Genomic DNA, 15,429 nt, shown 5'->3' with positions numbered 1-15,429 from the left:
TGAAAAAAATCTAGGTATATAGACAGGCTTAACTAACTTTGCAGAAGGCTTGTAAGAATAGAACAGAAATGAGTCTTTAAAATCAGTTTTAGCCAATTCATTACTTAAATGATCCATACCTGAACTCTTTTCTGAATGACAATTGTATCAGTAAAGTTATTACACAAAACAGAAACTTGCAGAAGTTTCCCAATGTAAAAAAGAAAATCATAATCATGAATTTGTGATTTTAAAAAATCATAAATCATGAAATTTATATCAAATTTATTTCATTAAAAGCTCCTGTGCTCATATTTATTCAAAGTTTTCTTCATCAGTATTTAAGTATCTTGATTCTCCATGCTTCAAGACAAAAAAATCTTCAGTCTTAAGTCCATATCTTTCTAGAGCCTCATTCAGTTTCACTGGAGGCTCTAAGTAATGCTGGCAAAGGGCAGAGAGAGAAAAAAATGAAAAAAGATTAACCAAACATGTATTTGGGGGATATTTCAAATAACAATTCAAACTAAAACAACATATGCCTACTTAAAATAATGCCCTTTCTTTTCACTGAAGCAGTAGCAAATAAATTAATCACATTTTCTAATACAAATGTTAAGTCGAAAGAAATGTACTTATCAATCTATCTAAACACCGTGTATGTCAAATTTGGTGCCAACTTACACTGCACATTATTAGATTGCATGAAATCTAATCACTACTTCACTACATGAAATTTCAATCTAAATGGAACCAATACCTAAGATAATATTAGAGAATTAAATATTACCAATATTTTTAAATATAGAAACTTACATTATAAGAGGGTTGTGTCTGTAAGCAAATGCTAGAGAAATTTTTTTGGATGAAGAAGGGTTATTATCCTCAAACCCCTAGCAATGTATCGATACTGTAGTGTACAGAGTGAAAGAGGGACACAGATACAACAGGTGGAATGTCCCTATTTCCCTTTGTTTCCTCATCTTTTCAAATCTAAAAATAAAGATAGCACACTGTTGCAGAATGTTTTAAGCTCTCAGTTTTCCAAATAACCTGAATATATGTTATTCTAACTACTAATTTAAAAGATATAAAAAATAAATCATCTCACCAGTTATTTTTCTTTTGGTCTAAATCTTTACATTGTATAATTGCTATTTTTTCCCTTTATTTCAAAGGGGTTTTCCCAAATTTTAATTTTAAAAGCTGTAAAATGTGTAAGTAGAAAGTAATAAAAATCAAACTGTCTCATCTAATCACCAGGGGTAAGTGTGCCTCCACCCTTCACGCATTGAGTATCCTTTGAGCACCCAGAGTAGCCAGGCCAGGGAACCAAACAGAAACCCTTACTTTCCTAGAGCTTACATTCTAATACAGACCAGATAAGAAATGAATAAATAAGAAAACAGTGCCCCACCAGGTGTGGTTCAGTGGCTGAACATCGACCTAGGATCCAGGAGATCGCGGTTCGGTTCCCGGTCAGGGCACATGCCCAGGTTGCCGGCTTGATCCCCAGTCGGGGGCGTGCAGGAGGCAGCCGATCAATGACCACTCATCATTGATGTTTCTATCTATCTCTCCCTTCCTCTCTCTGAAATCAATAAAGATATATTTTTAAAAAGAAAACAGTATCTGATCTGAGTGGTCGATATATTCTGGGGACAAAATGGGGGTAAGGTGGGAGATGGAGGTTTAATTTTAAATACAATTTTCAAATTGAGGGGGACATTTGAAAGTAGACCTGATGGGGCAGAATGCACAGGACTTTGTAGGCGATTGTGAGAGCTGTGGCTTTGACTCTGAGTATGATGGGAAGCTACTAGGTACTTCTGGCAGAGAAGTGTCATGATCTGATTCACGGTGCAAAGGTCTGTCCTCTGCAGTGTTGAGAACAGACTGTAAGGGTCAGCATGGTAGCACTGAAGGTGATGAGAAGTGGTCAAAGTCTGAATATAATCTGAAGGGTGAGCTGACTACATGTAGTTCAGAAAAACTAGATGGAGGATATAAGAGAAAGGGAAGTTGAGGTTTTGGACTACATAACTGGAAGAAGGGATTTGCCATTTACTGAGATGTAAAAGAAACAAATTTGAGAAAGGATCCGGAAGTTTGGTTTTGGACTTAGATTTTGGTACCATTGTTAAGAAGGCAGTTGGAAATATAAATGTGGATTAGAGAGGAAAAACTTGAGCTACAGAGGTACAGTGGATGCATGGTATTTAAAGCCATCAGACTGATGAAATCCCCAAGGGCTAGAGAAGAGATCCATGGACTGAGTCCTAAGGCACTCACTGTTTAGAGGGAGCATAAACAAGGAACTAGCAGCAGAGACTAAGAGGGACAGCTGGTGATGTACTAGAAAAACCGAGAAACTTTTCTGTCTTAAAATGCCCAGGTTTGGCCCCAGCTGGTGTGGCTCGGTTGGTTGGGCGTCGCCCCATGCACCAAAAGGTTACTGGTTCAATTCCCAGTCAGGGCACAAGAACAGGCTGCGGGCTTGATCTCCAGTGGGAGGCGTGCAGGAGGCAGCCGATTGATATTTCCCTCTCACATCTATGTTTCTCTCTCCCTCTCCCTCCCTCCTTCTCTCAATCAATTTTTTAAAAAAATGCACAGGTTTGCTAACAGTTATTGGCCACACAGGGTTTTTTCTCCCCATTTGCTCACTTCTAGGTTTATGTCTATGTTTAGAGGGTCAGGGATGCCTTTCCACTGAGTGCTGAATAACTTAGGTTTTAACGTTACCACCAATAAAATGTAACTTTAAGTCATAGCCTAAGTCAAGAAATTGCCCTTGCAAAATTATTTTAGTTTGAGATTTCAAAATAATGAAATTCTTTCCCACTAAAAAACCACTTGTTTTGTTGAATTCTTTTCCTCCCATGCTCTATAAGTCTTAGCCAACAATATACTTACACAATCACCCTATACTAATAATTTCTTTACCAAAATATAACTTTGGTTATAATCTGTAACTTAGTATGGATTTTTATACTAAAATATCTGACTTTCTTCATAGGTCAATTCTTGGCTGTTTCAACCATCTAGAAGAGGGGTGGGAACATACGGCCTGCGAAATCATTTGGTCCAGCACTGCCAAGGCAACCATAGGCAGAACTTGAAATTCAATAAATCTAAGAGCTTTTATCATAGCTAATTTTTAAGTTGATAATTTTGTAAGACCTCAAATGATGTTTAAATATCCAAATGGCCTATGGCAGAAATAAGTTTCCCCACCCCTGATCTAGAAGATAGGCCTAGAAGAAGGCAAGAAAGTCTTCTGAGTGAATGCAAGCTATCTCATAGTGCGAGCACTTCAGTCCCACAAGGGAAAGACAATATCCCACAGCCCTGGGACCAAACAACTATGTATAAAGCAAGACAGTCGATTAGAGGAAAATAGAGTAAGTGGTGAAGCAGAAGCTTCCAGCTTCAGGACCTTAAGGGCCAGGCAACCAGCCCCAGACAACTCCTAAGTTCCCTTTTAAGGGGTATATTTTATGATCTACTCCAACAGAAGATATTCATAATAAAGACCCTGGTCATTTAAAAGTTTAACATATGTTTTGTAATGCTTGAAATTTACTTCCCCCAAAACTGAGTTGTTTTAAGTTTTAGTGCTTAAATATATCATCTAGGAAATTCACTCATCATTTCCTAGATAAATTAGATATTGTTACATGTATAATTTCAAAGTGTTGCCAAGTTAAGAATGTCCTTAATCTGTTTATATTATAGTAAGCAGCTAGTATAAATAGCTACTTACATGCAAATCATTTTAAAGTGTTTTACATTTAAACATCGCCCCATAAATTCCATCTATTTTATAATTTAACAAACTCATGGTTATCAGGTTTATTCAATGAATGTCAAAATGTGAACAAATTCCAAACTGCTAAGACTAAAGGAGTTTTTATTACCTGCTTTCATTAAGAAAGAAAGATGGAAGTTAGATTTTTAACAGAACTAATTCTTGAAGACTGAATAATACAGTAGCTCGTGAAGACTGGCGTTTTCTATCCTCTCATCTTCCCTATCTCAGGAAAGATCATAACTATCTTCCCAATCACCGAAGCTGAAAATCTAGGAGTCACCCTAGATTCCTTTTTTTTGCACAGGTTTAATAAAATAATTCATCTAAGTCATTGGTATATATTACACATGGAACATATATATACACATATGTCTATATAAGGAACACACACCCAGAATAAGAAATGCCACCGAATATAGTAGTATACCAATGGAAACCAGTATCAAATTTCCCCCTTCTCCAAGTACACAGACACATATTCTCATTCACCCTCCCCATCCCTGTGGTCATTCATTCCATGCCATCTCCCAGCCATGTGGCTCAGGGTTGCTGCATCATATGGAAATTTTGATTGGGGGTAACGGAGTAGGCAGGCAGTGTATTCAGTAATTTTGGAAAAAGTTGTAACCTAGGGAGAGGGCAGGCCAGAAACAGGACAGAAAAAGAGTGCTAAAAACAGCATGAAAACAGGGTTCCTGCCCTCGGATGTGGAAGATGTCACATAAAGAGAAGTAGAAGCCAACCATCCATTTCTAAATTTTGCTTAGGGCAGGCCCTGGATCCAGGAAAGAAAAGAAAGCTTTCTTTTGTCCTCTTGCTTGACGCCTGAACTGCCTAGTAGCAGAGTTCTAGGGCTCTGCTACCTTAAGCAAAAAAATCAGCTCTTCTATATTAGTCTCGGTAAAAGTACCATCTATCCCAATACCGGGAACATAGCACACGCTGAACTGATGTTTACTGGATGAATAACATTTCTAAAAAGTTCTAAGCTGTCCAGCCTTAGTTCCTCCATTGCCCTCCATATGACATCCATACTCTGACTGAACAGAATTCCTCACTATCCCCCATGCTTGCTGCCTCCAATCCTATGCTCTGCCCTTTCCTCCTCTTGAAATGCCTTCTCACGGCCAAGTTCAAATGTCACCTCTTCCATGAAGCTCTCCCTGATCCCTCCAATCAGTAATTATTCCTGACTCTGAGACCACATACCCCTTTTCACAACTGTTTTAGAATCATTATGTACATCTTATACGTTTTGCTAGAATGAAGGGCTCCCCGAGAGACAAGACACAATGGTTCATTTTTCTGTTTCCCAAGACCACACACATTTTTAGTTATATAAACACATGATTTATTAACTATAGAAATAAGCCAAAAAAACAGCATGAAATGATTTTTTTTTTTTAGTATATAAATATTGTTTTACTAATTCATGATTTACCACTTTGACTATGAATCACACAGGTTCTGATTCCAGTTTTATCTGTTAACACACTACAGGGTGCAGTGATGCCTGAATCCTATCAGAGGTCAAACACACAACCAGTTTTATCACAATCAAACTCACCTCATTTGCTAAGGCAAAAGTTCCCCAGTGAATGGCCACAGATTTCTTTGTCTGAACGTCAATATGAACCCTTACAGCTTCTTCTGGGTCTACATGCTGGTACTTCATAAACCACCTGGTGAAACACAGCAATTTACCAATTCTAGCCTTTGAAATATATAATGACTGCTTCATCTAATCAACTCTTAAGATTCTGCACAGGAATAAATCACAGTAGGCAAAACCATCTCCTTTGAGTCTACTTTTCTTCTGGAAAAAATTAAGCAAAAATATTTCGTGTACAAACAGCTATACAATAGATATGTCTCAAGCAAAACTCCCTTTGAATAATAAGATTTTGTGTTATGTATATTTTGATTTTACTGATGATTTATTCTGAAAATATGTCTTACTGTTACTTTGAAAAAATAGTTTGGCCTGGTCAGGGTGGCCCAGCAGTTGAGCATCAACCTATGATCTAGAAGATCTCGGTTCGATTCCTGGTCAGGGTACATGTCCAGGTTTCAGGCTTGATCCCAAATAGGGGGCATGCAGGAGGCAGCCGATCAATGACTCTCATCACTGGTATTTCTCTCTCTCTCCCTCTCATTGAAATCAATAAATACATATTTTTAAAAATAGTTTGCAATCCTGGTATGAATCAAAACACTGGGAAAGAATTAGAAACTAAAAGTCTAATTGCAGAAGAACCTGAATAACTTGCTAAAAAATTTTTTTAACACTTGCTAAAGTGAAAAGTTAACAAAAATTCATGCATAATATTTAAGATTGGGAGCAAAAACCCAATTACCATTTAAGGATTTTTATTTAAACAGCGTACAACTGAACAGTGAGGTGTCTGTTGGGCAAGAAGACAGGGTTCAAGAGGGGGACTAATTAGAGAGACTGTAGAAACACTGAAAGGCTGCCCAACGCCTCAGACAAAACAGGGAACACTTTCAGAAGAAAAAAATTACTATTTCTGATACAAAGGGAAGTGTACTCTCTACAAGCAAATCCTCTGCTTTCCCAGCCATCAGTTTAGAAGAGGAAAAACAACATTGTCTTCACGTTATTTATATTCTGGGTCTGCTACTGCCAAGTACTGCTGCAGTCAAGACTAATGGATATGGACTCAGCACAGGTGCTTCTGCACTTTATTGAACACATCATGGGACAGCTCACCCATCTGTAAGAACCAGAGGACTGTTATTTACTGTGGAAGGTGCTGAGCCCTATGGGAGCCTAGAAACAAAGACACTGTTCTCGGCAGCGGAGTAGAGAGGCACTGTTCTGCCATAGCTCCTGACACTCAGAATGCAGGGTGAGATGAGAACAGTTATTGGTGTTCGTTTTTTAAAACTTCTACTGCAAATCAAAGGGATCAACTTACTTCTTTCTACCCTCATTCATATATGAACTAAAAATTTTACTCCAGTGTGAATGTCAAACAAAACCTTAAAATTCTAACTAACCCAAGTTAGAATTCTAACTGCTCGAATAGCATAATCCCCAAAGTAAGGATGACATTCCATGCCTATTATTGAAAGTCATTTCTGGTGTGACCATCTTAAATGTACAGAGCACTCTAAAGTTTTGATAGATAACCTTAATTCTAAAACTGTTAATACTATGCAGAGATTACACAGTAGAGGCTACCACAATTTAATTTCTTAGAGCAAATAATGTCCTCATATCCTTTTACCATCTCAGTAACAAGACAATACAAGCAGAAAGGGGGAATTACAAGTGAATTTATATCATCACAGATATATGGTAAGTGTATATTTTGCTACATATGAAAACTTATTTTCATAATTATAAATGAGATCTTCTAACATATTAAGAACATATTGCCCGGCCAGGTATGGCTCAGCGGTTGAGCGTTGGCCTAGGATCCAGGAGATTGTGGTTTGATTCCCAGTCAGGGCATGTGCCTGGGTTGTGGGCTCGATCCCCAGTTGGGGGCGTTCAGGGGACAGCCAATCAATGAGTCTCTCATCATTGATGTTTCTATCTCTCTCTCTCCCCATCTCCTTCCTCTCTCTGAAATCAATATTTTTTTTTTTTAAAGAATATACTGAGTAAAGATCAATATCATATAAAATTGATTTATAAATACCTTGATTGATGTTTTGAGAGGTTTCATTACAATTCAGAATTCGAATTAAGTGGAAAAGTGAAATTCAAGCACTATTATTTATTTAGAATAATTTTTTAAAATAAGGTAAAAATATCTAGCCCCTTAGAGAAACTAGAAACATAAATGGGAGAAATAAGAATTAATAAAGACAGTGAAGAAATGGTTTTAGTGAACTTAGAAAGTTAATTAAATAAGTAAAACAAAATGAGATGGAAACCAATGATCAGGTTTGCTCAGTTCAGTATGTATTAGTGTTCTGCTTGCAGGATTGCCTAAACAAAATGTCACCCTACATACAATTCTGTAGGTATCTATTTGTGCATGCACTTTAGAAAATAAAACATTTTTTAAATTTTTTAAATTACTAATGCTATAAGGCCTATTCCTGGCGCTCCTCTGGCACACACAGGGAGTTCTAGGACAGGTTGCATTGCAGTCATGGAGCAGAGAGGGGCTGTTTAAGGAGAGTATCTTCCACGTGAAAGGAAGAACAACAGGTAGGTTTGATATTGGCTGATCAGTTTAACTTTAGTTAAAATGGTATGTGAAATTCTGGGCGAGGTATAGAAATTCTTTTTTCTTGGTAATATAATTTCTGGTTTTGAATAATTATTTAACTAATATGACTAGGATTATTTAAAATTTTTAATTGAATATGATACACCAACCCCAGCTAATGTATAACTAAGGTCACCATTAAAATCACAAATTACACATTACTACAAAATCATGACTACTTTAAAGTTCAGTTAGCTTACTATGATATAATAACAGCAGGAATATATTCTGTGACAGTCCACATACCTTGGTTCATACGCTCCAATGGGAATAGCTGCAAGGTCAAAAGGTCCGAATCTTTTTCCTATCTCTTGAAAAGCAGGGCAATACCCAGTGTCTCCTGCGAAAAAAAATCGATTCCAAGGGCCCAACACAGACCAGCTGCCCCACAGAACCTTGTTGTCATCCATTAGAGTCCTTTTACACCAGTGCTGGGAAGGTGTAAAGACAAAAGTGACCTTATCATGTCCTGGGACACAATTCTCCTCCCACCAGTCCAGCTCAATCACATTCTCACAGCCACATTTCTGCATCCAGTCGAGGAGACCCAATGGCACAAACCATCTCAATTCATTACCAAATCGCTCATTCAAAGCGATGACAGAATTGTAGTCCAGGTGGTCATAGTGGTTGTGACTGATAAGGACCGCATCTATCCGGGGGAGTTCACTTATAGAGCATGGGGGATGCCGAAAACGCTTTGGGCCCATGTGCTGCAACGGTGAAGCACGTGAGCTAAAGATGGGGTCTGTGAGAAAGATGAGCTCATCCATTTCCACCATTACCGTTGCATGTCCCAGCCATGTGACTCTTAAGCCAGCTTCACTCACTCCAGCTGCTTCAGGGTCATCGATAAAATACGGCTTAACCACTGGGAGTTCTTTATCAAGTTCCTAAGTGTATAAAAAAAGAAAAGCAACTATTAGAAAAAAGCAAAAGATATTATGTCATCACAGAACATATTTCACATAAATAATAGAAGAGCTATTTGGGGAAAATGAAGTCATTCAATAAATTTGCTATTTTTGCTTTTCTCTTGAAAATACACACTTCTTTCTGAATCTTCCCCATTAATCATGACAATATAGTAATGTAAGATCCTCTTAGCCCCAAATGCAAGTAAAGGAAATATTAAATTTAAAACTGAGCACTACTGAATGTACTAAATATTTAAAGCTCTCCTCTGTAACTACTAGTGGCAGACCAGCCTAACTGCAGTCACTTTGGTACTGCCATTTCAGCTGGCTGGTGCAGCTGCTGCTTAAAAACTGCCTCAGACACAGGTCAGTCCCTGGAAACAGTAAAGAAAACTTACAACCCTTTATATACAGATCTTGGACCTCAGCTATGAATCTGACTTTCTGAGTACATAGAATTCAAAGCAGAGCAATGTGATGATTCCTGGGCAGATCACAATCACAGAAGGTTCTCCTCATTCTTCCTCTTAAAGTTTTCTACCATTGATCTAACCAAAGTAAAACATGGTCTCTACCTGGGAGAAGTTGATCATTTTGGGGGGTACACAGATGTAAAACAATAACTACAACAAAATGTGGTACATTACTCCTTTGGTTATTCCACATTTTATGCTTAAGCTAGACCAAGAAGCAGGTGGGTTGTAGGGCCATAACAATGGCTGTTATAAAACTGCTTTTATAAACTGTGCTTTGGTATCATGCTATACAGCTCCATCAAGGTCTCTGACGAAGCCACCTCATGAAACTTGGCTTGGTACCACCTTCACCTCTATCTTTCCACTCACTCCAGAAACATTTCTCTCAGTTCTTAGTAACAGGAAAAGCTCTTCTCCGGAACAACTGCCTTTATGCACTGGACTGTCATTAGGGAAACTCCAAGTTCGCGGTTCCCTTTTCACTTTGAAAGGATGGATGTTCAGAGTAAAAGCTGAAGCTGCCTCTAGCAATGTGCAGGCCATGATGGAACATATTTCTATACTAACTTTATTCTTGACTTTATTTTTCTATCCTCATAGTCCATTTGCTCTTATATGTTCATCCATCTTTTACTACTACATGTATTTTTGTAAGTTGTTGCAAATCAGTTTTGAAAAGCATATGGTACTGGATAATTAAATATAAGACATGCTATATAGCCTAATAAGAAGAAATGAAGAGCCCTATTGCCACAGGCATTGCAGACACAGTAACCTGTGTGAGTGCCTGAAGAATGATGAGAAGTTCAAGATGCAGAGAAAATGGCATTTCAGGTGGAGAAAGTGCCCAAGCAAAGGCAAAGAGCCAAAACAGGAACTGGTGTTTTGGGGAGCAGGAGAAAAGCTAAATCTATAAAGGATCAGAATACAGTAAGAGCCCTGAATGCCATACTTTGCCCAGAGACAATAAGAAAGCATCTTAAAAATACAAAAAGACATGACCCAATTTCTGTTTAGAGAAATCACTGTCAGAGTAAAAATGATGACCTTGGAGCATGTCACAATAGATGCCATGAGCAATGAAGACCTGAATGAAGGAGATGGCAATGAGCAGAGACGAGACGGCAAATGGAGGAGATGCTGGTAAAGGCAAACTGAGAGCTCACTGAGATAGTCTGAGGGGGAAAATGGCCTGGACAGAAAAAGAGGAGCAGCAGAACCAGACAATAAACATTTCTCTTACCCACCCTAAGTCTTAGTTTCCTCATCTGAACAATGGGTACAATTGTCCCTACACATTTCATTGCTGTGGGGACTGAACTACTGGTGGCTAGCACTCTACAAGTATTCCAAAAGAAGAAAGCCCAAACCCTGACAACCAACCAGGCACCAACCCTACAGATCTCTTACAGCTTACCTGTTTCCTTTCTCATAGTTACTAACCTGCCTAAGATCCTAAGTAACATCCAGACACTTTAAAGTCCTAATTGCTCAACTGTCTTCCTGTCAACTCAATCCACACAGGAGTCACTTCAAAAGCAATCTACATATGGTATAACTTTCTCCCTGCTGAAAAATCTTTCCTGTCTCTCTACTGCTTGACAATACACATCTCACCTCCTCAGGCCAGCAGCAAGCCTGTTTGGACTGCCCCAATCCCCCTTTCCAGCTGTTTCACTCAACTCCTCACTGCTCTGTGTCCCAACTACACCAGCACTGCTCTCTGTTCCCAAACTGAACCGGAGAGCCATGCATAATACTGACCCCATTTCTCAGGTTAAAATGTCTTCCCCTCCATCCCCATGAGTCCTTAATAAAATGGCACACCCTTCATGAGACCATCCCTTGGTGTCCACTACTAGAAGCAAGCATTCCCACATCTCAACTTCCATAACACTTTGTTCATGCATCAGCAATGACTATTCTGTCTTATACCCTGGCTAAATATATACAGGATGTATCTCATGTCTTATTCAACTCAGAATCACTCACAGTAGTGGTTCAGTAATGAAATACAACATGTGTTAATAAAATTAGTTGGATGAATGAGTGAATGAATGTAAATTTTTCAAATCAGTTCTCAAAGTTAGTAGTCAGGGTTAGTGAACAATAACAAATGCTATATAGTGTACTTATCAAGAGTTAAGGCCCTAGCTGGTCTTACTCAGTGATTAGAGCACTGGCCTGCAGACTGAAGGGTCTTGGGTTCGATTCCGGTCCAGGGCACCCGACTCAATCCCTGGCCCCAGTTGGGGCATGTACGGGAGGCAACCGATCAATGTCCTTCCACCCCCGCCTCCCGCACTCTCTCTAAAAATCAATGGAAAAAATATTCTCAAGAATTAACAAAATAAAAAATATATCCTCAGGTGAGGATTAAAAAAAAAAAGAATAAGAATAAAGACACTTCAGACAAGCAAAGTATCAAAAGCTGACTTCCCAAGTACCCTTTTCTCAGGAAGCTCATTAAGAATGTGCTCCACCAAAATGAGAAAATATCCAAGAAAGAGGAACAAGTGAGATGCAAGAAACGGCAAACACTGAAGTGGTAAAGGAGCCAGGATGATGGTGAAGGAAGACCCTAGAACAGAAGCTGGCAGAGCCTGGCGGGCTGTCAGCCCAGATTATAGCCCTGTACTGAAAGAACAGTTCAGGCTCTCCCTCAAGAAAACTGTATGGAGGAGGAGAGAAATGATAAGTCAGAAAGTTAAGCAGATGAAAAAAGAGGTATCATTAAATCCAGGGGGGACAAGTATATAAGAAAGGAAACATAATCATAGTACATTACTCAATTAGTTCATCACTGAAAAATATTGAAAACAATATATACAGTAAAGGGAAAGTCAAATAGAACCAAGCGAGAGAAATAGGGAGGGGGACAGAGTGAGCTAAATCCAATAGAAAATATGAAGGCCCACAGAAACACAAATACTGCACAATTCCACATATCTAAGGTATATAAAATAGTCAAATTCATAGAATCAGAGAGTGGAATGGTGGTTGCCGGGGCTGGGGGGAGAGGGAAATGGGAAGCTGCTACCAGGGAGCACAAAGTTTCAGTTAAGCAAGATAAAGCTCTAGAGACTATTGTCAACTACAATGTACACTTAAAAATTCAAGACAGATCTCATGTTAAGTGTTCTTACCACAATAAAATTTTTAAAAATATGAAGGTAAACTCTAGAGGAAACAATTTAAAAGGGTAGAAAGTTGTTGCACCTGGGGACGGAGATGGAGTAGCAGGGGCTGATTAGGAGACGAATATTTTTCTAATAAGCCTTTCAGTACTAAGACTTTTTAAAAACTGCATACATGTATTTTTTCTCTTCATAAAAATAAAAGAGCAACCCGTTAGCATACTACAGTATAAATATAAAATAACTGGTATGTTTCATTTTTCCAAAGGGCACCCTATTCTTCAATATCATACAGCCAGATTGCATTATATTTTCAAAGTACTTTCATGTGCCAGGTGAACCAAAAACTACTGCAGTAACCTAAACTGTCTTATCCTAACTTTACAGACAAAAAAGGAGTTCCTTGAGGGATTGTGACAGAAACAAGGTCACAGACTGGGCAAGGAACCCTGAGCCAGAATCTGGCTTCCACACTCCTGGTGTCCAACTTTTTCTACCAGGCCATGCTGTGCAGCCTCAGTTCTGTCTCTCACACCCCAATTGACAGTCTCCTGCTCACTTCTATAGCAATAACTAATAAGGACAACCTCCTTCACCTAATAAAACTCAGGAGGTGCCTGGTCCCTCCCTCTTTGAGATTCTCTGTCTCTTTTCCTGGCTGGTGACAATAACAATCGGGCAAGTCACTGAGCCAATTGCAGCCCTACAAAACAATGACAGCATCTGAATAATGCCAAGCCTGTGCACTGCACACTGCTCTACAGGCCCAGAAAAGGAAAATATCAGGAACTGCCCAAATAAAGAAATATCATCAAAACAGAAACAGAAATTTATGTCCCACTCCTCAAATATATAAAATTTGTACAAAAATACTGTCTATGAAAATGATTTTTAATCTGTAGACTTAATACCTGGGAGATGTCTTGATATATGAATCCCATTTTTTGAGGTGTGGTTGTTAATAAATCTGATCTTTAAAATTAAAAAAAAAACAACCCACACTATTCTTCGAGAATGCAACTAAACTGCGTAGCTCTGCTAATGACCCCTTTTCATTTTACTTATACCTGTTCTATTAGTTATATTATACTTTAATCATTATTTCTCCCAAAGCATTTTCATATTTATATACCTAAATATAATGGTATGAATTCTATAATATATAGTGATTATAACCCTGCATATATCATAAAAAAACCCTGAAAATTCAAGCACCTTCCTGGCACCAAACAGAGACATTACAATATTATTGACTATATTCCCTATGCTATACTTTACAAATCCATGATTATTTTGTAACTACCAATGTGTATTTCTCAATCCCTTCACCTTTTTCACCCAGTCCCCACACAACTCTCCCATCTGGCAACCTTCAAAAAGTTCTCTGTATCTATGAGTCTGTTTCTGTCAAAACAATAATTTGAAGTTGCTTTTTATTAAACTCTAGCCTCCCAATGCCTAACAAAACAATTCCCAGAAATGTGATTAAATTCTAAACTGACCCACCAGGCCGGTGTTGCTCAGTGGTTGAGAGTCAACCTATGCACCAGGAGATCACTGTTCAATTCCCGGTGAGGGCACATGCCTGGGTTGCGGGCTCAATCACCAACAGGGGGCGTGCAAGAGGCAGCTGGGGGATGTTGATGTTGATATCTCTCTCTCTCTCTCTCCTCTCTCTGAAAAATCAATAAAAACATATTTTAAAAAATATATTTTTTTAAATTCTAAACTGACCCAATTATCTGAATCAGGTGTTCTTTACATGGTTCTTAATATGTTTTGGTTTTTAGATTTTTTCCCCCCCAGAAAATGTATGACTATCACATTTAGAAGCTGGTAAAAGTTAACAATTTGGGCAATTTAAAGGAATTAAATATGGAATGAATTACAGTTACCTATGAAAATAACAAGTCAACATGCATTGGATCTAGTTCTAGGCTTTTACTGGAACAAGATATAGGTAAGAGAAAAGAAATAAAATATAAACTGGAATAGGGCAAAAGTGTCCTTTCTCCTTTTATGTGATACATATGTAAGTGGTACATATTGAGATCTCCTTTGACATTTTCTTTAAAAAGAAAATCTTCTGAATTAAAAAAAGTTTAAACTTCATTAAAGAATGCAGCTCCTACCTCCATCACCCCTAACTTCCTCCTCTGCTTTATTCTTGTTCAGAACACCAATCATCTTTTAATATACCACAGAATTTACTCACTTGTTTACTGTCTCTCTCATCCACTAAACCAAAGGTCCAAGGCAGTTAAGGGTGTTTTTCTGCTTGGTCACTGCTCTACGTATAGCACCTAGACATTTCTTTAGTTATTGAGCACCTGCTCAGTAAATACTTACTAAATAAGTAAATGAATAAATGAGCTAATGGACTGCCTTAAAAGCACCCAAGAACTCCCTACAATTATAGTAAAAGGCAATGTGTTTATGTGCATGTGTATATTTCCCTAAGAAGAGGGTCTACAGCTTTCATCAGATTTTCAAAAGGGGCCAGTATCCAAAAGAGCCTAAGGACCACTGGCCTGGCGAGTTCTCAGAGATTCAATATTTTCTAGAGTACTGTATCTTCAAATTACTAGACTGCAGAGATGTACTTGTTTTCACATGGTCACTCACTTCCTCTTTGAAATGAAATCAAACTAAAGGCACCATTGCTATCTCTATTTTTACAAGCCGTGGCTCAAAAACCAGGAAGAATTTACCGCAACAGGCAGCCTACCCATCAATGGCCTCCTGCCTAACCCTTCTCTTCACGGTTCGACTCCATGTTTCTCTACACATGGGGTTCTCCAGAAAAAGATTTTTCTTGTTCCTCTCATCCTCAAAATTGAAATATGCAATACGGTTTTA

At 38.3% G+C, this 15,429-nt stretch overlaps 1 protein-coding gene across 2 annotated transcripts in view; it reads right to left on the bottom strand.

Annotated features, from left to right (window-relative positions):
• Positions 1–249: 249 nt before the first annotated feature.
• The window catches only part of NAPEPLD (N-acyl phosphatidylethanolamine phospholipase D), a 48,927-nt gene continuing 33,747 nt past the window's right edge, over positions 250–15,429 (bottom strand). For both annotated transcript variants that reach the window (XM_087821110.1, XM_087821109.1), the window contains exons 3-5: positions 8,287–8,933; positions 5,361–5,475; positions 250–423 (exon numbers count right to left, since the gene is read on the bottom strand). In XM_087821110.1, coding sequence (XP_087677236.1) covers positions 295–423; positions 5,361–5,475; positions 8,287–8,933 — 891 coding nt within the window. In that variant the 3' untranslated portion in view covers positions 250–294. The remainder of the gene's footprint in view (positions 424–5,360; positions 5,476–8,286; positions 8,934–15,429) is intronic.

This window comes from Miniopterus natalensis, chromosome 10 (genome assembly GCF_054644295.1).
Source record: "Miniopterus natalensis isolate mMinNat1 chromosome 10, mMinNat1.hap1, whole genome shotgun sequence".
NCBI lineage: Eukaryota > Metazoa > Chordata > Mammalia > Chiroptera > Miniopteridae > Miniopterus > Miniopterus natalensis.
The sequence above is the reverse complement of the archived record's forward strand: the minus strand, read 5'-3'. Positions and strand labels throughout refer to the sequence as shown.